This window comes from Rhinolophus sinicus, chromosome 2 (genome assembly GCF_057876585.1).
Source record: "Rhinolophus sinicus isolate RSI-liver-muscle chromosome 2, RSI-T2T, whole genome shotgun sequence".
Taxonomy (NCBI): domain Eukaryota; kingdom Metazoa; phylum Chordata; class Mammalia; order Chiroptera; family Rhinolophidae; genus Rhinolophus; species Rhinolophus sinicus.
In genome coordinates this window covers 86699572-86723654 of record NC_142502.1, presented here as the reverse complement: position 1 = coordinate 86723654, position 24083 = coordinate 86699572, and the positions used below count along the sequence as shown (strand labels likewise).

At 36.3% G+C, this 24083-nt stretch overlaps 1 protein-coding gene across 20 annotated transcripts in view; it reads left to right on the top strand.

Annotated features, from left to right (window-relative positions):
* Positions 1–397: 397 nt before the first annotated feature.
* The window catches only part of MLIP (muscular LMNA interacting protein), a 245332-nt gene continuing 221646 nt past the window's right edge, over positions 398–24083 (top strand). For 10 of the 20 annotated variants that reach the window (XM_019734762.3, XM_019734761.3, XM_088795652.1 and 7 more), the window contains exon 1: positions 15557–15687. In XM_019734762.3, coding sequence (XP_019590321.3) covers positions 15625–15687 — 63 coding nt within the window. In that variant the 5' untranslated portion in view covers positions 15557–15624. Of the gene's footprint in view, positions 511–15480; positions 15688–24083 lie in introns of those variants that run through there. The other 10 variants (XM_074333103.2, XM_074333097.2, XM_074333098.2 and 7 more) reach the window with 7 other exon arrangements.

Below are 24083 nucleotides of genomic sequence, written 5' to 3'. Positions count from 1 at the left end.
CATCACTTTCCTTTAAAAATTCCCACTTTGCAGAATTCAGAACTCTATCTCCCTGGGTCCTGCCCACCCTGGGCATACTTTGCCCCCACCTGCACACTCTGGAATGCGAGGGCTTTGCTCTGATCCACTGTAACACAGCAGGCTCGAGTATGGTGTGGAGCAGACCTTGATTCGTGTCCTTGTTCTGCCGCTTTCTAGCTGGGGCCTTGGGCAAGTTATTCAGCAATAATTAGGTGCAGCTTCTCTACTTGCAAAAGGGAGATGATAGTCCCCGTTACCTTACAGAACTGGTCTGAGAGGTCAATACAAAGTTGTCCACAAATATTGACTTACTTTCTCTTCTTTATTCAGCTGCCGGTCCTCTTCTGCCCAAGGAGAAGAAAGATGTGGCCTCATGGTCTAGATATTTTACTTCCTCTCGGACCACAACCTCCAGTGGAAAAGGCCAGTGAGTGAACCATGGACTGAAGCACTGAGATTGGGGTGGAAGCATCTCGGTTCAGGAGCAAGGTAACACTCTGTCTTTTAATGTGATGATTCCTTTAAGTGATGACAGTGAAGCCACATTAAAAAAAAACTGCTGACATTGATGCTGATGATAGATACGGAGAATGGACAGAATGAGAGAAATTTAAAAAAGGGACTTTACTGTAAAAGCAATACTGATTATTGGTGTTTATATCCATGGCCTATTATTTATGCCTAATAATTAACATGCCACACAATGGCAGTGATGCAAGGCAATGAATATATCACACCACCAGCTTGTTTCATTCTGTTGCAACAATAAGTATCTCCACGGACGCTGGACCATTCAAGTTTGTTGTTCAAGTCACATGTTTGTCTGCTAGTGACCTAGAACAATGAGAGAAAAAGTAGTTCCCACAAAAATAGTGCTAATATATAGTGATCCCCTTTTCCACTTTATCTTTCAGACAGTGCTGCAGGAGAGTTGGTATTCTTATTCCTATTTTTCTAATAAGAAACTAAGGCTCAGGGAATTTTTTACTTTTTTCATTTCGTAAGCCCTTGGTTTTATTGCACAGAAGCAATTGAAAGGAAACTCCAGTGGAAAAGTGTGCCCTGGCGTGGTTCAGGGATCAGTGCCCAGCTCCACCTGCTCCAGCTCTTCCAGCATAGAGAGCTCTGGACAAGGGCCTGACCACTCGGGAAAAAAAGACGGCATTTGGGAACAGGTTAAGACACCTTAAGCATGATGTGTTTCTAAATGCGTATTCATTACTGTGGTCAGCTGTCAGTTGCACATACAGGACATAAATTGCACTTTTTTGGAAAGGAGAGGGGCAGCTTTTATAGTCAAGTGTTTACATGTATCATTCAGCATAAATGCCTAAAGCCATAAAGATATAAACTGGACTCAAATAATATTCCATTCCAAGTACTTATTGAGACTTTTGTGGCAAAACTTGTCTGTGGGAAAATGGTTAGGGACACATAAATGCCTCAATGACATGAAAATGTGAAGAGAGATGGATTTACATCCATCGGAATTCACAGGGGCAGGCCTAAGTCTAAGGCAAGGGTGTAACTGCTTATTTGCGGCGGGGGTTCGATTACCTCAGATGTTTTACTTTTTTTACATTTATGTTTGCCTACACCTTAATATCTGTAGGCTTCCTAAAAGCTCCAAAATTTTCCAAACAATTGTTTTGTTTTCTCAGCATATTGTAGCACCTTTGAGTAACTCAAGTGGCTTAGCACTGTCTTTAGTATTTCACAGCTACTGCTCTGTCCAAACAGACAACAGTGCCCCCTGTCCGTGGTGTGATTCCTCACCCAGGTGGACAGGTGGGTCTCATGCTTAATGACTCTTGAGAAGAGGAGGCTACAATTGGTCCAAACTCTTAAATTAGTCTAGTAAATGTTCCATGTTACTCTGACGTGAGAGTTCTTAAATTCTTCTGCAAGGGGTGGACGAGAATGACATTCAATTTGTTATGTTTGAAGAAAAGGAAAATGGGATAAAAGAGATTTTAATAATGTTTTGAAATTTTGAGAAAGCTAATTGCATTGCTCTCTTCAAGGTGTTTGTCACCCTTTTTACTTCCTGATTTGGCAGTTATTTCATGCCCTTCCTAAAAAAATATGTACCAATTATCTAGTAAATAGTGTGTCAATTAATTTATGGGCATGAAGATTAACTTTCAATCTGCTAATGCTCCATTAACAAGTTTATGATTTTTGTAAAATACATAAAACGATTTTGAGTTTTATCAACCTCAGTAGTTGAAATTAAAATGGAAATAGCAACATTTGTTTTTTTGTTCTCTTTACGAAGCAACTAATTATTTTCCTCTGGGTAATGGTAATTAAAATTCCTCTCATGTTCCTGATCAGTGCACAGCTGGTGCTCAAATAATCACCAAGACTTGGTTTTATGTGATGACATTATACCCCTGACTAACTTGGGAAGTGCATTAACTGTGTACGATTGCTTTAGGTTATTAATTCTAAATTAGGCCTCAATGAACTTTTCAAATTGAGACCAACATGTATATTAATAAATTGTAGTAAGAAAGAGCGAGAGAGTTATCATGAGAGTCTGCTGTCTGCTATTGAGTGTACATTTTGTGTGTTTCAGATATTATAGTTGGGCTTACTACTTTTATATACCTGAATAAGGCCTAAAGGAGTAGCTCATCCACTTATATTTTTAGGCATTCTTCTTTTAGTTAAGCAGGAATATGCTCGGTTGGCCTGGGCTTTGGGGCTGGAACGCATTTAAAGCACTACTCAGTCCCATTCCTTTGCTCTCTTGGAGAGTAGGTTTGGACAGAACTGGCCAGGGGACCTGTTGGGTGTGTATCGCTGAGGGAGCTCCAGGGCTACGCAGGGCAGCCCTGAGTGGAACGCAGTGGTATTTCTCTGTGTTTACTCCCGTGAAGACTGTTATCCTTCTCATCCTTTGCATACCAGTGCCCTTACGGACAGGACTGTGTATCAATAACTTTTTATCTCAAGTTTTGCACAGTGATTGGAAGTTAATAGGTGCTCATTCAGTGTTTGTTGGATGAGTGAAGGATGGTACAAAGGAAGCATGGTGTGTTTGATTCTAGATATCAAAGGAGACTTGATGCTAGTTGGCCAGCGCGTAGCGATTGTATCTCAATGTCTCAACAATCGTATAGAAGAAACCATGTTTGCACTCATATTGCCTTAAGAACACCAGTAATGTTATATTTATCTTACATTTCCATTATGGCAAATTTTAAAATATGGTAATACTTAATGCTGGTGACGGTATGTGAAAGACACACTTATGGAACCCTTTAGAAAAGAAAGTAAGTAGTGTTTATAAAGAACTTGAATAATGTTGAATCTGGCAAAATTCAGCATCTGGAACTCAATTTTAATGAAATAATTCAAAATAGAGAAATAGCTCTCTGCACACCAACATGCTCATCTCAGATGTGTTTGAAATCATGGAAAACCAGAAACAACTTAAGTTTCCAACAACATTGGGATGGATAATGAAAGGTGGCATAGTCACTGATTGGAGCTTTATTTGCTGATATAAAATATTTTTCAAAATTTTTAGTATGATAAAAAAATTCTTAGATTAAGGTCTATAATTTATATATCATTGCCACAACTGAAATATGCAGAAAAAGGGAATATTATTAAATCTGGAATAGAAAAAAAAAGTGGAAGAAAATGCACCAAAATATGAACATTAGTTGTATTTTTTTGTTTGTTTTATTTTCCTAGTTTTTAGCAGATTCCTCTAATTGTGTCTCCTATACTCTTTTGTGTTGAGAATATGTGACCCTGTCCTTTCTCCTTCCATCTCCACGTTACACTGCCCATAGCAGATGGGATCATGGTGGACACCTGACTCAAGAGGGCAAATTGGATTCTCAATCCCTTAGAGAATTTAGGGTATTTATTTATTTATTTAAATTTATTGGGGTGACATTAGTTAATATATTTATATAGGTTTTAACTGTACAATTCTATAATACATCATCTATGTATTGTATTGTATGTTTACAACCCAAAGTCAAACCTCCTTCTGTCACCGTATATTTGACTCCCTTTACCCTCTTCTATGTCGTTACCCTCTGGTCACCACTAAACTGTTAGCTGTGTCTATGAGCTTTTGTTTGTCTTTTTATTTGTTGCTTTCAGTTTTATATCTCACAAATGAGTGAAATCATACGGTTCTTGACTTTTTTTGTCTGACTTTTTTCGCTCAGTATGATAAGCTCAAGATCCATCCATGTTGTTGTAAATGGCAGTATTTTATCTTTTCTTATGGCCCAGTAATATTCCATTGTATATATGCAACATGTCTTCTTAACCCAATCATCTATCAAAGGACACTTCCGTTGTTTCCATGTCTTGGCCACTGTGAACAATGAATGCTGCAATGAACATTAGGGAATTCAGAGAAAGCAAGTCAGTTTGTATGCATGCCTGGATTGGGAGACATGCACATTTTGGACTGGAGGTTCAGGCATCTTCCCCCACTTACACACATAAAAGCAAATTTTCAGAAAAATAAGAAGAAAGCAGATGTACAAAGAGAGGAAAAGGCAAGAAATCATGGGACTCCAGAGAAAAACTGGTTTCTGATGACTTTCTAGTTTCTGGTTTTAGCTCTCATGAAGCCTGGCTGAGTGCCATGAAATATTCTTGCATCGTCATCATCATTATCATCATGATAATAATATTTTTCTTGAGTCAGTTTATGTTACCTGCAATTAATATAAGTAAATAAGATGCCTCTACTTTTGGATAGTTAAAAAAATATCCAAAATGAGCATGTATTACTACTAAAATATTATTATGGTGAACATAATAATTGATGTATTTAAAAAAAAATGCTGGATATTTTATCAAAAGCTCTTGTTGATACACTGTAATAAGTAAGAAGCATAAGTCATTCATAGCCACAGAATTACAGTGTTTCTTCTGGTCCTGTTTTTCTGAGTTTTGGGAAATTTGATAATTTCACTTGCCTCTAACATACAATGATTTTTATTTTAAGCAAACTTAACATGACCCATTTCAATCTTAAAGTGATAAAGGAGAGCACTATCCATTAAGGTGGGTTATATCCAGCCAGTTTTCCTCACCTATGCTATTATCTCACTTCTCTCCCTGACTCTTGGCCAGGCCAGACAAAGATTATATTTGCCACCACCCATCCATTAGAAACACTCATGGATAAACGCATTAATGACAGGAGACATTGTTCATAATGTGTTATTCAATAAAAATACAGATTACAATCCTAATAACCTCAAAAAATATAAGTATATGAAAAAAACCTGGAAAGAAATATACCTTAATGTTAACTGTAGTCTATTTGAGTTGTGACTTTACAGAGAATTTAAATTTTCCTTTTTGTACTTTTTTGTATTTTCCAAATTTTTTAGTGTATATGAATTGAGTTGGTAATAAAATGAAAAACAAGTTAAATGTTTAATGAAAAAATAATTACTTTATTCACAAAAATATTTTCGTCAGTCTTCTGTCCTGATTCTATCAGGTGCAAGAGTTTAAGAAGGAAAGGAGGAAGGAAGGAGAAATAGAGTTTGGGCTGCCTTGGATGCTCTACTGCTGGGATTCAGGCCCTCTGGTTGCTTTTTAGGGGAGCATTTATCAGGAAGAAGTGGACTGGGATTTGTTCCGGGTCTGGAGAATCCAAGGTTTACAGCTGGTAGTGGGTGAGAGCTGTGGCTTAACAGTAAATACTAGTTTTTGATCCTGGCTCTCCTCCTTTCTGCCTGTGTGGACTTGGAAAGTTGCTTAACTTTGGTAAGTCTCGGCTTCCTCATCTGTAAAATGATGTAGTTCCCTCATGGGGGTTGTTGAGAGCACAAAATGAGATGGCGCTGTATCAGTCACTCAGCAGAGTCACTGGCTCATAGTAAGTGGTCGTGGTGCTTTTGATTATTACTGTTAGGTGACAGACATAAACCCTCCCGATGTGCTCCGTGAAGCCTCCGTTTCTACTTGCTGTTTCTCAAGCACATTGTCCATATTCTGGTCTCCATTATTTTAGACATGTCCATGACGTGTCCTTCTTCTTATCTCTAGCAATTCTAAAAGTTGTTGAATCATTGCTTCTCAAACTTTAATACCTGTAGGAATCACCTCTAGGTCTTGTTCAAATGAAGATTATGACGCTGGGGTCTTGGGTGGCGTCCCAGATTTTGAATTTTTTTCCCTAAAGTGGCTATACCATTTTTAAAATTAATTTATTTCCCCAGTTAGATGGAGAAATAATTGACACCCATCAGGGTATATGTTTAACGCATCCAGCATGATGGTTTGATTTTCATTTATTGTGAACAAGATTTTGAATTTTTCACAAGCACCCAAGAGAGGTTGATGTGCTTTCTGTCCAAAGGTGACTTTAGCAGTAAGAGTCAGTTAGGATGGCTGAGCGCAAATCCAGCATCTGTGTGAAGTCACCTCCAGTGTCCCTAGGCAGAATGGCCCTCTCCTTTGGCTCTCAAAGCACACCATTTATACTCCTAATTTAGCGCTTATCACATTCAGCCTGCTTTGGTGTCTTGCTATATGTGACTCTGTTCACTCCTAAGTCCTGCGTTTCCCCGAAAATAAGACCTAGCTGGACCATCAGCTCTAATGTGTCTTTTTGGAGCAAACATTAATATAAGACCTGGTCTTATTTTACTATAATATAAGACCATGTCTTTAATATAATACAATACAATATAATACAATATAATATAATATAATATAATATAATATAATATAATATAATATAAAACAATATAATACAATACCGTGTCTTATATTAATTTTTGCTCCAAAAGAAGCATTAGAGCTGATGGTCTGGCTAGGTCTTGTTTTCAGGGAATCACAGTAAGCTTCTGACAGCAGACTGTGTTGTTTGACCCCTGAAAGCTGTCAGTGCCAGCAGGGGTGTGGATGCAGTATTGAACCCATGGTTGTCAAGTTATTGAACTGGATGAAAAAGAAGGAATCAGTGTTTTTTGTTTTTTGTTTGTTTGCTTATTTACATGAGTATTCACTTAGAAATTGTCAACATAAACCAATTCAATTTGTGGAAATAGTGGAAGAAAGTATCTATGTGAATAATCCCAACTGGTACATACATGATAGAGTTATTTTCTTTCTTTTAAAATGCATTATAGAATGCAGAGTGGGATGATATACTTGGTGCAATGACAGAGCCAATCTGGGATGATACTAGTTCCACAGATAACCAAATAAATGGGTAATAATTTGTTTTTCAAACTCTGAGCCTCTTTGTCCTGGTTTAAAAGTAGCATCTTAATGGACCTGAGGTCAAAGTTGAATAACCTTGTATGTATAGAGGCTGCACATGTAATTTGTGGTCTTTAGTGTATGTGGACTCAATTGCTGTTGAGAGTAATTAGTAAAGAAAATCTGTGGGAACTGAAGAGGGCGCAGGGAAAGTCTGCCCTCTCTGGATGTTTCTTGGTGGCTGAATAGCAGGGCAGCTGCCCTGCCTGACTGTGGAGTACGTTCAGCCATGCATGGCCACCTATTGCATAATTCTCACTTTCCTTCTCTGGGGCAATTAGCATTTAATTTCAAGAGGACTTTCAATTTTATTTTAAAAATCCAATCAATACAAGTAGAAGAGAAATTCCATTTTCAGTAACCTTTTACTCTTCGGCCACTTATGTCCTTAGGGAAGCTTAAAATTTTTCATCAGTACCCTAAAAAGTAAATAGTTGGATATATTGCAAAACTTTTCCAACACTTGACTCCAAATCCCCACTATTGCTAAGATATTCTTTAAAGAAATCATTTGGGGAACTTAGCAACTCCTGTTTTCGTGAAGTGGTCCCATTGGGGATGTGGCTTATGCCTAACTCTTTTTAAATTTAGTTTCTGTGTCTTGTGCCTGGTATCTAGCATTAGAGTAAACAGTATTTTCCAAAGACTGACAGGGTCAGCTGCTCTGGGAATGTGGCCGGTGACCTCCCTGATGGATTACCGTCCTGCAGGCTGCTTCCAAGTCAGCTGAAAGGTAAGCATTCTTTCTGTATAAGTGCAGACTGCTCTGGGACATGTTTCAATTTCAACTGATAAAACTGAAAGTATATCCTGGGCACGCTGTCTCAAAGGGCACGGAACTGTTACTGTTGGGGGCAAAGTGATTTGTCATGTCAACACAACCACAACTGCTAAGCTGCTGGGTTTATGGGGGAGTGAGCTACAGTGTTGAATCTGGTTGCTTTGATTAAGTTGTAAAGACACAGGAAAACTTAAATCCAAAATTCCTTTCTGAAGTTAGAAACACACACTGTAATTCTAATATCCAAAAATTAAAACTTTCCATTCAAATCCTTTTTCCTTAAGTCTTCTCAGTTTAACTTGGCTTGCTTTCTTCACTCCTACAACAGCAATGGTGAGAGAGAGAGAGAGAGAGAGAGAGAGAGAGAGAGAGAGAGAGAGAGAGAGAGAGAGAGAAACAGAGACACTACTGTGTTTCCCTAAAAATAAGACAATCAGCTAGCCAGACAATCAGCTCTAATGCGTCTTTTGGAGCAAAAATTACTGTAAGACCTGGTCTTATTTTACTATAAGACCGGGTATAATACAATATAATATAATACCGGGTCTTATATTAATTTTTTCTCCAAAAGGCTCATTAGAGCTGATTGTCCAACTAGGTCTTATTTTAGGGGAAACATGGTATTAGGAGGTGTGTCTACAATTCAAAGGCCTTGGAAATAGATCGAGTGTTACCAAATGTAAGAGCAAAAACCTGTTCAACCGAGCACCTAAGTAGATGTCACCATGAAGAAGAGAAAATATTCAACAGTCCCTTGAAAATTGTAGACACTGAGTATAGAATAGTTGAGAAAATGGAACATTTTAGACTTGGATCCCTGACTGGTTTTAATCAGCTTGTATGCTATAGATGCTGGAGGTATGGATTTAGTTTCACATCAGAATCATTGTTATTTACAAACTATCAATGTTGATGTATTAGTTTTTTTAAAACCTCACATTTTATTTTTCAATAATTTTTGATAATTGCATTTTTCAGATGCACACATTAAAAAAGATAGCACTTTTCAAAGTTCTCCCAGCTCTCACTTGATTGTAGTATTTTTTAATGCTCCAAACAAATGCTCTGCTATCAAGAAGTGATTTGCTAACGAAAGTGTTCCTGCCCTTACACTGACTAAAATGTCTTTTCTAGAGTCATTTAAAAAACATAGTCCAAGTGGACTGAAGGCTTTGTCCATAAAATGATATAAGAGTCAGCTCAGGGCATGTGAGGGAGGACACTTTTATCTTCCTCATTGTCGTTTAAGGTTTTGATCTCTGGGTAATGAGGCCATTTATATTTGTAAACACAAAACATTTTTGCTTTCTCCAGTTTTCGGTTAATGGCGAAAGAATGGAAGTGAATAAAGTTTTACTGATTTTTGAGACACTGAAAAAAAAAAAAAAGAAGACCCAGAACTAAAATAAGGGGACAGATAGTATCACAAAAAGTTAAAAAAACACAATCATATTCCAGTAGAAAAGGTTTATATTTCACTGAAGAATGGTAATTACAAAGGTACAAGTTTGTTAAGCTGTCATTACTGTAATTATCATATGCTGATATTTTGAGGTTTGCTTTTGTGTCCACTTGGCAGCTTCAACTTACAAAAAAATGTTTATTATATAGTGACAAATTCATCTGTAGACATTCTCTTTTCCCAAGCTGTGAGCATGTACCACAACCCTTTGTACTCTGTACCACTGGTCTGCAGAAGCCATAAGGATGCTTCAAAGTGGTGATAGTGGGAGGTTAACAGTGTTCCTGTATTTGCCTGTGTGACAGATGTACACAGAGATTCGAAGGTAAGAGTGAGAGGATTTTCCAGAAGAGTCCACAGCTGTTGCTTGAGAGTTCACATTTGCCAAAGCTGAGAAAACCAGAAAATTCTGGGAACATTTTCTGCCTTTTGTTTTTCCTACCCACCACATTTGACTATCAAAGAGAGCCTTCTAGAGACATAGGCATACATTTTGGACTTAGAGCAATACCAATAGGTCAAAAGTTAGCTGTTTGAGTCAAATCAGTTCTCAGGGCTAGATCTGAGCTAGATTTGCTTTTGGCTCTTGGGTACCACGGGAAATACATTCCTGAAGTGCTTCTGGGGCAGGCTAGGGCGCGTGGAGGCATGTGTTGAGGGCAGGATAGCCTTGTCCACTACTAAATGGGTATGGGGGTTTCCTGGGCTTCTAACTTGACTCCGAAGAGGGTACAGGACCCATGGCCTGGAGCTGCTATGTGGAGTGAGAAGAAACCCATATAAAAAGCATTCATTGTTTCAGAAGAGGCTCCTGTTTTACTAAAAAAATGTTTATCCTTGGAGCATACAATATGGAAGATCATCAGTTGTTTACACCATACTTTGTAGACTGTCGTCTTTTTCAAAAGAAAACAGCATGCGTTTTTTCATGCCTCTGGGTGTCTATCTACCTTGCATGGTTTTAGAAGTAAGCATTTTTCTGTGCATTTGTAGTGGAGATGCAAGTTCTTGAAATGGCACTATAGGGGAATTGCCTCTATTGAAGAAAATGACAACAACAAAAAACTGCATTTAGCCCTTGGGCCCAGTAGATGAACAAGCCATTGTAGTAGCTACAAACTTCACTTTTACCCAGTTTTTAGATATAGGCCCGCAAATCTGAGCAGCTGTGATTTCAAAAGCCGAATCGCTCACAAGCCATGTGGTGATGATGCAAAAGGCAAATACAAAGGATAATGCAATGGAATGAGGTGGCCATATCTTGAAGTAATTATTTGCCAAGAGGGTCATTTGTTTCCATTTTGAATGGAATTCTTGCTTGCCTACTATAGTGCACATTTTAATTTCCTGTTTGGAGTGACCCATTGTGCATGTTATATTCCTGGAAAAAATTAATGCATTTCCAGTTTAGAAAGAAATTGTAGCTCTTCCTCTGTTATTTTTTAAAAATAGTAGCTTTGTTAAGATATTCACACACCGTAAAATTTACTCTTTCAAATTATACATACAATCCAGCAGTTTTTAGTATATTCAGGGTTATGCAGTCACCACTATCTAATTTCTGAATAGTTTCATCACCCTCAAAAGAAACTTGTGCCCAGTAGCAGTCACTCCCGATTTGGCCCTGCCCCTAACATCTGGCAACCACAAATTATCTTTTTATTTCTATAGACTTGCCTATTCTGGACATTTCATATATATGAATTATATAATATGTGGCTTTTTTGACGATCTTCTTTCCCTTATAATTTCAAGTTTCATCCATGTCGTTGTATGTACCAGTGCGTCATTCTTTCTTATTGCTGAATAAGAATATATGCCATTAAATGGATATATCACATTTGTTTCGCCATTCATGTGTTGATACACATTTGTGTTGTTTCCACTTTTTGACTATTATGAATAATGCTATCATGAATATTTGTGTGCAAGTTTTTTTGTGGGCATATGTTTTCACTTCCTTTGTATATATACCTAGAAGTGGAATTGCTGGATCATATGGTAACTCTCTACATAAAAGTCTGAGGAGCTGTCAAACTGTTTTCTAAAGTGGCTGTTCCACTAAATAATCCCACCAACAATGGATGAGATTTATCCATTGTAGTTTAGGACTTTGATATTAGTTTTCCATTCTAGTTTTATCCTTGTTAGGACTTTGATACTATTCTAGTTTATCCGCATTCTTGCCAAATCTTGTTATTCTCTGTTTTATTTTTTATTTTTTTGTCTTCCTAGTTGGTGTGGAGTATTATCTCATTGTGGTTTGACATGCATTCCCTAATTAAAATTTTGTTGAACATCTTTTCATGTGCTTGTTGGCAATTTTCTGGTCTTCTTTGGAGAAATGTCTATTCAAATTCTTTGCCCATTTTAAATTGGGTTATTATTTTTGTTATTGTTGAGTTGTAAGAGTTCTTTGTATATTCTGGATATACGGCCCTTATCAGAGAAATGATTTTCTCCCATTCTCTCTGTTATTTTTTATGCCACACTTGTTAGGATTTTGATATTACCGCGTGTTTCCCTGAAAATAAGACGTAACTGGAAAAAAAACCCTAGCATGATTTTTCAGGATGACATCCCCTGAACGTAAGCCCTAATGCATCTTTTGGAGCAAAAATTAATATAAGACCCGATCTTATTTTCGGGGAAACATGGTATCTTTGGAGTAACTTTTTCCCTGATAAACTTCACGTATAGCCCAGGGAAATAATGGCACTCACTTTTACTGAGAGCCTGCCTGATGCCAGACACTGGGTTAAGTTCTTTGCACCGTCACCATATTTAATTTTTGTAGTAGCATTAAGAGGTTGGTATCATGTCTTAATGGGGAAGGGAACTGAAACTGGGAGAATTAATTTGCTCAAAGTGACTGAACTAGAAAGTGGCAGAATCTGCAAATGAATCCAATTCTTCCTGCTTCCTAAGTTTGTTTATTTCTCCTTTAATAGTGTTTGAATAAGAGAATTGAACAATCAATATTATATTCATCTGTAGTATGATTCTGTTGGATAAATATGCATTTTATTTCTCGGTTGCCTACCAAAAGTCTTATAAGTAATAATGTATCAAATGTCCTATGTCACATTCATTTGATATATTTCCATTCTGTCTCACAACCCTTCCTCTCCTCCCTTTCTCCTTCTTTGCTGTTTTCCTTTCTTTCCTCTCCCACCTGCCCTCTTTCCTTTATAAGAATTTATTTAGTCCTTTCTATGTTCTAAGTGCCTGAATAAAGTGATGAATAAAGCACCCTTATACTCTAATAGGAGAGATCAGCTACAAATAAACAGGTATGGGTAAACTTAAAATAGCGTGTGAAATAATCGAATGCGAGAGGTGATAGAGCTATGAAAGGAGAAAACAGCTAATTAATGGACGTAAGGTTTGCTAGTTTAGATGAGGTCTTTGGGGAAGACCGCGATGAAGTGAGAAGGGAGACACATGACTGTCTGGGAAGAGAGCCCTCCATTTAGAGAAGAAACATGTTTGCTGTGACTGACTGACAAACAGAAAGGTGACCAATGGGACTCAGTGCCTGATGTCTGACCAGCAAGTGGATGAGGGCCAGCTTTTGTGTGGGCATAATTTTACCCAAGAAAAGCTCCTGTCCTTAAAATGTATCTCCGTATATATGTAAACATGTCTCTGTAAAGGGATGGAGTGGATAGTATTCACCATAGAGTGCTGGTGCTATTTCCCCACTCTCTCTGTTATGCCTGTGAGGAAATTATTTATTCAGAGGCACTAAAGTGCACAGTGGTTAGGAGCTTGGGCTGGGGGACTTGAGTGACATCTATTAGTTGTATAACTGTGTCTTACTTCCTCAAGTCTAAAATGGGTGTATTAGTTTGCTATGGCTGTGGTAAGCAATACCATAGACTGGCTGATTTAAACCACAAAAATATATTTCCTCACAATTCTGGAGGCTAGAAGTCCAAGGTCAAGGTGTTGTCAGAGTTGGTTTCTCCTGAAGGTGTCTCTCCTTGGCTTGTAGATGGCCATCTTCCCCCTATGTCTTCACATGGTCTTACCTCCTTGTGTATCTTCGTCCTAATCTCTTCTTATAAGGACACCAGTCCTATTGGATTGGGCCCACCCTAATGACCTCATTTTACCTTAATTACCTCTTTAAAGACCCTATCTTCAAATATAGTCTTATTCTGAGATATTGGGGGTTAGGATTTCAACATATGAATTTTTGAGGGATGTAATTCAGCCCATAACAATGGAGAAAATAATAGTATGTACCTTCTCTAGTGTTTCTGAGAATTGAGGTAACATAGAAAGGCTATTGAAGTGTGCTGTGTAAGAGTGTTATTATCCTACTTATATCCAGTCACACCTACATTGTGTTTGTAGAGGGAAGAAATGTAGAGATTGTAACTTTTAATTTTATTTTTAGTCTTATTTATTATTCAAAGAAAACCTGCCTGTACCCAGAATAATCTTCACCCATTATAGGTATTCAGTACGTGTTTGTTGAATTAAAACTCTCATCCCTCCCACTACCACTGCCCCTCGCTCCTGTTATCACTGTTATCGTCTCCTTCCCCAACCAGCTCTGCATCCTACCATTCCTCTACTGCTAAATGGATCCTGAATTTTACCTTCAGGCCTGAAACTAGCCATAACTGAGTTTTCTTTTGCAGGCATAGTGTGCTTTTATTTTTTTCTAGAGAGATTTTGTATTTCCACTCACGTACAATTTTGACTATTCCCTTGCTTTTCACACATACCAATCTTGCATACTGATAAACCTACAAGACTTCAATTTTCAAACTTGTTAGGGCAACAATTAGCGTGTATGATTCTCTTTCTGGAATTCAGAGTGGAGCCAGAGAGGGAAGCCCCTTACCCCCATGAGTCTAATACAGTGTCTCTGAATTCATTATCCTGAAGCAGGAATAGCTAGGTTTATTCCCTACTAAATGTTCACTTCTGAAACCCTCAGCCCTTCCTCATGGTACAGAATAAGCTCTAGAACAATCCTGCCTGGCAACAGAGAACCAGCTGTAACCACGCTAAAGGACAGAACTTCACAACACATTTCCTAAAATGTTTTCTCAAGAAGTAAAGGAAAAACTGATAGGAAATTTGAGTTAAGGTCAGAAACAGGTGTTAAAAGGACATTTTAAACAGGTTGAGCGATTAGGCCACCACAGTCTTAGCTGACTCTAAAAGCCATTTTTATTTTTTGTTGCATGCACATATCTGGTTTGCTGTAAAAAACAACAACAAACAAACAACAGTTAAATCCCATCAAATTACACAATTCATTTTCTTTAAAGCATGTGACAATTTCTAAAGAATTCTGAAAACATTTGTTCATTGGCAAAATGAATTTCATCTCCTGTCATAACTTTGTTCCCAGTTGAAAAGCCAGGATAATGAAGAACAAAATCAGTTTTTGTGAAGAGAAACACAATTTTATTTCACGGTGTTTCTAAACATCATTTGCCAACTTTTTATGGAACAAAATTGGAAGCACCCTTTGAATATATGTGTTGTGTATCTTAATCATTTTAATTAGTTTTCCTTTGCGCTTTCCCTTTATGTATTTTGTAAAATTTTGAACTATACCATAAATGCAAAACTGCCTGGACTATAAGGACAAAAATTGCAATTTTGAAGAACAAGACTGGCTGACTCATTTTTGCTATATGACTATCACATTTGTCCTTTTTGAACTGATTTATCAGTTTTATAGTCTCAAGTGTATTTTATTCTGCTGCAAAGGCTATTAATGAATTCTTTGATAGTGGTTGTTTGTCATACACGTCTTACATGGTTCAGGGAAACTGACCTGTTGGAATATTCTCCTGTTGAAGAGTTTGCTTTTATGTCTAGTGACATTTATCATTATCTAAGGCCAGCTGCCTGACTTCTCTTCAGTGCCCTGTTTATGGGGTTTGAACATCTATAAATGGAAACACTAGCTAACCAGAAATTATCGCCAGGGCTTTCTGATAGTGTCCTAGGGCTCTCACAACTTGGAATGTCCTGCAATATCTAGCATGTAAGCACGTCAAATCGTTTTCTAGACGAATCTGAATCTCTGTCTCTCTCTCTCTTTCTCTTGTTCCCTTTCAACATGGAATTTGAAAAGCATGGAAAAGGAAGCTTATTAAGTAAGAATTTAGAGGAGAAACGGACGGTAAGACTTGTGAGATTTAGCATAAACAGATTTATAACATAATTGTTAAAGTAAAAAAGCAGCTGTCACAGATTGAAAAAATTGTATTAGCCAGCCTATATTTCCATGTTTTTCTGGTCAACAGCCTTGGAATTAACGAATTCCATAGGCTTTGCTAAAAACAATGTTATAAAGGTATTAAAACATTTTCATTTCTAGGATGTGGGCAAATTTGATTTAGTTAAATAATACGGTTTAACTCCATTTTTACAACCAGAATTGATTTATTTTGAGCCCTTATTGTGATTGCTCAATGCTGGAAAATTATTTTATTTGTTGATATAAAGCCTTAGCAAGTGTCCCACGTCCAATTTCTCTCAGAGACACCAGGAATATGTGTCAAAAAAGATGTAAGTATTATAAAATATTTAATGTTTTATGGAATAAGTTAATAAACTTCTAATGTAAGGATAAAGTATACTCTCTAAAAAGTTATTACTTTTTTGCTATAAAAGTTATAAAAGTAACTTTACCTTGATGCTAAGAAATTAAATGTCAGTGAACTAGTGTGGTCAGCTATATTTGCTCAAACATAAAATATACTATGACCTTGAGTAAGAGGTGATGTTCATGGTTCACCTGATGGGTATAGGAGTCTAATTGTGTTTGTAAATTTACTGTGGTTATAGAGTTAATGTTAGACCAGGGCATGGCTAATTAATAAAAGTGCAAGTAGCAAAAAGTAAAACCATTTCGACTGTAAAATTGTGGTTTCTTAAACTCATGAGAATGCATTGTTCTGGACATCTAAAGTTGAGATTTATGCACTATTAATGATAATAATACTTGAATTATGAAAAAAAAAGAACCACATTGGGTTGAAAACTCCTAAAGTGTATTAACATTTTAAGGACTTGAAAAAATATGTTGGATAAAATACAATATTTTCTTAAAGGATTCAGGTCATAATTTTAAATGTCAACTGTGAACCTCTGTTCTACATGGGTGTCTAAACATGTAATGCCACAGAGTATTTTGCTTTTTGACTATTTTTAAAATCCATGCATTATTGTAGAACTAACCAGGGATTTTGAGTCAGAAAGGTCTGAGTGAGAATTCTCAATTCACAGCTTCTGGATATAGGACTATGGAATTTTTTTCTGAGTCTCAGTTAACACACGTGTAAGATGGGGAATAGTAATACCTAATTTGAAGGCTGTTGCGAGATTTAAAAACTATAATGTATGTGAAAATAACAGGCTGGGCCTGTTATTTTCAAACTGCTTTGGCCTGATTTACTCTGAAAGTACCCAAATTTTTAATACCCAAAGTTTATGAGTATAGAACGGGAAAGCTGACACGTATTTCAAAGGAAAAGGAAAACTCAGATATGCTAACCATAAAGACTTGCTTAGTGGTAATGAAAGCTTTATGGAACCAAATAGAGTAAATAAATACACGAATAGAGTTGCTATGTATTAGTGTGAAATTTGACCTAGATCTTCCTGACAATCTTTTACAGGAAGTTTTGCAAGTAAACATAGTGGACATGGGGCAAATGAAAAAAAGTAAAAATGATCTCTTATTATTTGAAGTGATTTGGTGTATAAATATTTCACTTTCTGGAAGGCCACACATTTTGCAAGCCCGACTCTACCTTGAACAGAGCTATCAATCCAGAAGTGAGAATCTCTCCTTAGAGAAAGTAGCTGTCACAAAATTCATGAACATTACTCTGGAGGAGAGGCCTAGGGCTAGCCTGTGACTAACTTCCAGAAGATTGCAGATCAGAAGGCGTGAGAACATCCAATCTGCTCTGAGAAGCGATGGTTCTTTGGGAGGGAGAGAGGGAACACATTTAAGTTTGGTATTTGGGGCAATTTCCTGTACAAGCAAATAGAACTGTATATGTAACTCAAACAACTTTCAGATATGGGAATTCTGATGACACTGTTCTCAAGAAAAGGTTGACTTATATTCAGTATCTCTATTTAGGAGAGCTGGATAATATAGATCTTTGAAAGTTTCCAATAGACATCATTTTAGTTAAACACTTTGGCTGATTATGTGGCTAAACATCCTAAAACTTCAACTCATGGTGCATTGTATTCCGTTCTAATAACAATGTAATGTGATGTGATTGGCTACGTTGCTGAATGTAGTTTGAAGTGTATTTTTGTGGAGTTCAATAAGTTCTGAAAATTATTAAATTTATCATAAATAGTAAAGTTTGTAAACATGGTTTTTAAAAGGAGAAAATATTGTGCCTTTAAATATTTAAATATGCATATAATATTGTTGAGTTCCAATATGCATCCTGTTTAAAATTAAACATGTACTTCTCATAAAGATCTTAATCATGAATAATGTTATAGAATATATCACACAATTAAGAAATATGTATGGTGAGGTTTATTTGAAAAAAGTTTTCTAAGGTAACATCTACAGCAAATAAGTAAGACAATTAATAACTGGCAGATTTTTAAAATTTGTCAGTTCATTCTATCCAAAGATATAGACAAAAATAAAGTAAGATTCTTTATTACAGATCTAATATGAATCTTATCTGACATGGACGAGTGAATTGCGACCCTTAGCAATTGACTTCTTTGCCCTGAATTTGGTGTTTTTTTGTGGTTAAAAGTAGATATCTGGGTGCTTAACAATTGAAGGTGCCTCTGTTATATCCATTCATCAATAGATATTTAGAAATAAAAAGTGTAATACTGAAATCCTCCAAAATATTCTCAGTTTACCAATGCTAATCTAAATTCCTCATAAATTGTTTGATATTATCCCAATTTTTCAAACATAAAAAAAGGAATCAATTAAGGAATTAGAAGGACATTTCTACCCCTTGAAAAATCAGCATATTAAACCGTGTTGAATATTTTTTTTAGCCATGCCTGATTCTGCAAAATCAGATTAGGCTAAAAGTAATTTTTGTGGAGGGTAGAGAAAGGGTGGGGGCTGTTTTGTAACAATACAGTTCAGTTTTGTTGGTTCCACGATAACTCGTGTTGGTGCTGAATAGATCTTTTGTATTTCCTTATCAGGCTTGAATAACCATTGTATCATGTGTTTCCCAAAATATGTTCCTTGGAACTCTGATTTTCCAAACTGCTGCATGAAAAGAGGTTCTGGTCTATTCTCAAGAATGTTCATGAAACACTATGTATGAAATTCACTATACAGTATATTTCCCCTTGGAGATTCATACTGTATTTTAACATACTGAAGGCTATGAGACACTTTGGAGGTTAATCTAGTGTTTCTTAGACTCCTTACCAATGTAAGGCATTTTAATGTGTGTATGCAATGATAGTGAATATTTTAAGCAGTGTTCTCTGGAACACACTTTAAAATGATGTGTCAACATATTAATTGTCTGCTTTTATTTGTGAGTTGCAGTTTAAGAATATTGACAAAGAACAAGACATTCAAGCTGGATGTTATTTATATCTATAACATGAAATTATTTCTGGAATAATTTAAAAAATAAGTACATTTTTATTTAGTATGTTTTAATAAATAAGTAAAATCAAGGCAAGAAAGTCTGACTACTCTCGAAACCTCTTTTTTTAGATTATTAAATTCATCAACAAAGAATTTTACTTACATTTATCTTCAACTGAAATTTCCTAATGAAAAGGAACAATTCATATATTAATATGGTAAAAATAATCATGCACTTCAGAGCATTCTGACATAATAATGGTTTCTTTCTCTAAGAGATGATAAGAACAAACTGCTCTCATGCATAAATCTTATCATTTCTATCATATTAACATAATATGTCTCGAGACAATTCTATCTTCCCAAGTAATAAATGTTCAATAAATTTCACAAAAATAATAATAACTAGGGTATTCATCCAACTCATTTTATATTGAGGCTTGGTAGATGCAAATCAACATAGTAGCCAATTTCTGAATGTCATAAATATTACTTTTTTGAGTAAAAGTAATTGTCTGAGTTTGACAAAGAAATTATGTCATCTGACAGTTTTTTTTTTTAACAAGATGTATTTGTACCTCATGTTAGGAGCTGAAAACATATTTTAAATGAAAAATACTTTTTATATTTAAAATATTTTTAACTTATTTTTGAATTTGAGAGTGAAAGATTTATCCAATGATATGGAAATCTACATACACACACACACACACACACACACACACACACACACACACAAATCTTCATTTCAGAAAAAAAGAATCATGCCACTTCTTTTTTAAGACTACAATGAAAAAAGAAAGAAATTGAAGAAACAACTGTGGGTAAAATGTAAAACTACAGAAAATTATGCATTTTAAAATTCTGTGGTAATTCATCATAAAGTAACTCATAGCTTCATTAATACAAATCAAATTAATAATTTACTAAGAAATTAACAAACAAAAAACATGATACTAGCACTTTGGTTATAATTCCTGATGTTATTATCTGATGACAAGTTTTGAGTTTGTTGGGAAGCAACTTCATAGATGCAATCTAGTGTCTACTAGGTAGAAACGTCCTCAGAAAAAACAAAATGAGTCTTTCAAATCAATACACATTTCTGAATGTGTTTTCAACAAGGCAGAGTACTAAGGGCTGCAGTAAAAGACATATGATAAAGTCTTGGCTATCGAGGAGATTATTATGTCTTGACTGTTTTTTAGTAGATTGTGAAATAATAATGGTAAGTTTTAGTGACTTGGACATATTCTAAATGTACAAAACATAACCATCCCAAATTCTTTTTTCTCACATTTCTCGCATAGATTCACATAGATAGCATGTCTATAATCATTCATCAGAGTGTCTTAACAATGAGGACAATTGTAAAACATTTTATGCAGTAACAGTATTTTTTTCCATCATAGTATTTACTATTAGAGGAGGTCATTGAGAGGACATAACTGCTGGTTGACCCATGAACTAGACCCTGGGCAATCAGAGGCTCCCCACCCCACTCCTGTCCTTGGAATATACGTTCTGCCCACTGTTCCCACAGTGGGAACTGTTTCCAAGGACACATCTTTGAGAGAGTAATGTGTTGTTGAGACCATCTGGATGACTGAAACCAGTTAAGGCCTCCATATACATTTTGGGGTTCTGGAGGCCGGCTGCGCAGATCTGCTTGGCTTGCTGTCGCCCAAGACAAGCCTCATATGTAAGTTCCCTAGCTAATTATTAAACCTACCTGGGGCGGTCTGCCTCTTCAGCCTCTCCTTGCTCTCCGTGTAAGGGGGCTAGTTTCAAATTTTACCTGAGAAGCTCCCAGTATTTTAAACCAATACCTACATATCTATTCATTTTTCTAATTGTGTCTAAACTGGAATCATTGGTTACAGGTACTCAGTAGCTGAAAAATAATTACATTGCTGGTGTTTTTAATGTGTTACCTAGAGATTATTTTCAGTATGGCTTGAATGTTGTTTCTAATCTATATATAATTCCTGACAAGACCACATCATATAATAAAGTAAGTGGTACATTTAGGGTTGTAAATCTCTGGAGGCAAGGTGCTAGATCTATCTTTATATCATGATTGATTGCCCTGATCCTTAATGACCAAAATGAAGGAAAGATGAAAACAAACAAATGGTGACATTTCATTTTCTTTGCTTTTGATTATTTATTTCGGAAACGCCTTCCATTTCTCTGCTACTTGTAAGAGTGGACCAGTTCATCTTGCTATGTTCTGGATTTTCCTGATAAGGTTGCCTTGGATGTCCATTTTGTCTCAGTGATCATTTTGATGGTAGAAGATGTGAGTTCGTGTGTCCCTAAACTTTAGCTCCCCTCTGCTGCTGACTCACGTCATGGAAAATGGCAGGCACGTGGGCATCTGTAAGAATGCTGCTAGTCTCTCTAACATGTTTGTCATGCCTACTGTGCATTCTACACCTCTGGCTGGCACATCTCCCAGGATGGCCCTTTCATTATCAGTATATTTTGAATTCATTGTTCCCTTTTCTCCAGAGAGGGCCAGAGCTCTGTAATAAGTTGACATTTAAAATACTCTGTGGAAATCATTATTTTCAAAAACCAGATGGGCAGTAATGGACACAATTTTATGGTTAGTGCCTCAATAAGTATCCCTCAACTGGAAGACAAGTGGAAGAAATTCAGAACTAGGATTCTCTGAAGTTCCGAACTCAGTGTTACTTCTTAAGTTTTAGTAAGATTAATTAATTTATTCCTATTTCTAATGGAGATAAGAACTCTCTGAGAACTCAGTAAATCTGGATGGGGGATTGATGAGTCTGCACCAGGTATTAGAGAGTTCATTGAGTAAGGTAATGTTCTCTAAAGCACTGAGACATCCTTTAGGCACTATGAGTAATAAGAAGATTCTGTTTTTACCTCAGCTGAAGGTGTATAGTTGCAAAGAATAACCATGAATTCTGATCATTTGGCAGGTCAAAGTGAAAAACTAAATAATTGGTGTAAAATTAATTTTACATAAGAAATAATCCCACCCTAACTTCTTTTTTTTTAATTTATTTTTTAAATTTATTGGGGTGACAATTGTTAGTAAAATTACATAGATTTCAGGTGTACAATTCTGTATTACATCATCTATAAATCCCATTGTGTGTTCACCACCCAGAGTCAGTTCTCCTTTCATCACCATATATTTGATCCCCCTTACCCTCATCTCCCACTCCCCACCCTAACTTCTTTCTGGCCTTCTCTCCATAAGAAATTTTCCAGTAAGAAATTTTTAAAAATACCTGATGAAAAGCCTGTAGCATGAAATAAAAATATGAAAAAAGGAGGGAGGAGATGAGATGCCGCGATGATGGTAGACCATGGGGGTCAATGGGAAAGTACTAAGCAATGGGAATTGAAGTCTAAAGGGCACAACTGCAGAATGATGAGTTCTACATAATGCAGACTAATGAACTGCAGAATCATGAGACTGGAAAAATGACGTGTTAGAGCAGGCAGGTGAGCACGTGCACGTGTTCTGAGTATCATCCTAACGTATCTATGAAAACGGAAACAAAGAACCTCTGCCTTTGAGGTGGTGTGTGTGTGTGTGTGTGTGCGTGCGTGTGTGTGTGTGGTGATGAGAACTTCTTCCAAAGAAGAAGCCTTCTATGTCTTCCTGAGTGTCCATCTAGTGTGATAAAAAGCATGTTGTCTGTGAATTTAAGAGACCAGTACTGGTGTTAAAGTTGTGTTTATGTGGCCTTTTACAAATCACTGAACCTCTGGTTTCCTTATCTACAAAATGAAAGGTTGGGTTGGATTTGTAAAAATTTTTATACTGTTTAGAATTTTATAACTCTGTAGTAAGTGTTCTTTGGATGTGGACTTATTCAATTTTTCCCATACCAAGAATGCCTGGTTATACAAACATTAGAAACCTTGAAGCAGGTTATATTTTTATGTCATCACTGACCAAATGTAAAATAAAAGTCCTTGTTATTAGATTAAACCTTCTTTGTCGTATAGAAAGTTCACAGTTCAGTAGTCATGAATTGAATTGCATATATTGTCTATATTTTCACTGAGAAGCAACAAAGTTTTGAGAATTGGCTCATGGTGAAAATTGTGGGATAGAGAAAGAAAGTAGCATGTAAGTGCCCTAATATTATTATCAAACTATTATCAAAAAACATTCCATTTTCTCATACTGTTACATAAAATAAAGTGGGTGGTATGTTCTCATTAGGAAGAACATTTTAGAAAATATAAGACGTGCTTTAAATGTTATTCTAATTTTTTTTTTTAAATTCTTACTCATTCCTTTTGTAGTTCTTAATGTGCCGTAGTCTATGATGTGCCTGACACAGATACCTTAGTCCCTTTGCAACTCTAATTTTAGTCCCTTTGGTCCCTTTGCATCGCTGAAGGCTGGGGGAAATGTGGACTGCACAGAAATGGCAAAATCCTAGCACATTTCTACCTTTCTTTTCCCTTTAAGAAAAATGAGGGCTGTGTTTATTAGAACCTGGGGAAGGGAGGTGAAAGTAAAGTGAAACTGATAAGGATTTCTACTTTATGGCTCAAATGAGGTTCTTGAAGCCATCCAGTCCTTTGAAAAACACTGCTGATTAAAGCAGTGTCTGCTGGTAATGTAAGTCTGAGATGTACTGTTTCAGTGGCTCTTTTGATACAGCTCTGTGTGGTGGTGAATAACAGAAGGGAGATGGATTGCAGGCTTTACTGAGCGGTGTTTTCACAGTGACATTTATAACACACTGACGTGCAGCGAAATATTTTCATTGTGGGAATTACAATTACTTACATATCTAGTTGTTCCTTTCCCAAGTACAGCTCCCCTCAGGGAATGACAAATAGACTGTTGTTTTAGTGATGTAATTACATTAGAGAGTTGTGGGTTTTATTTTGCTACATGATCTTCATAAATATAAGGAGATGGTTTTTTTTAAAATGGTGAGAGGATGTCTGTGGTT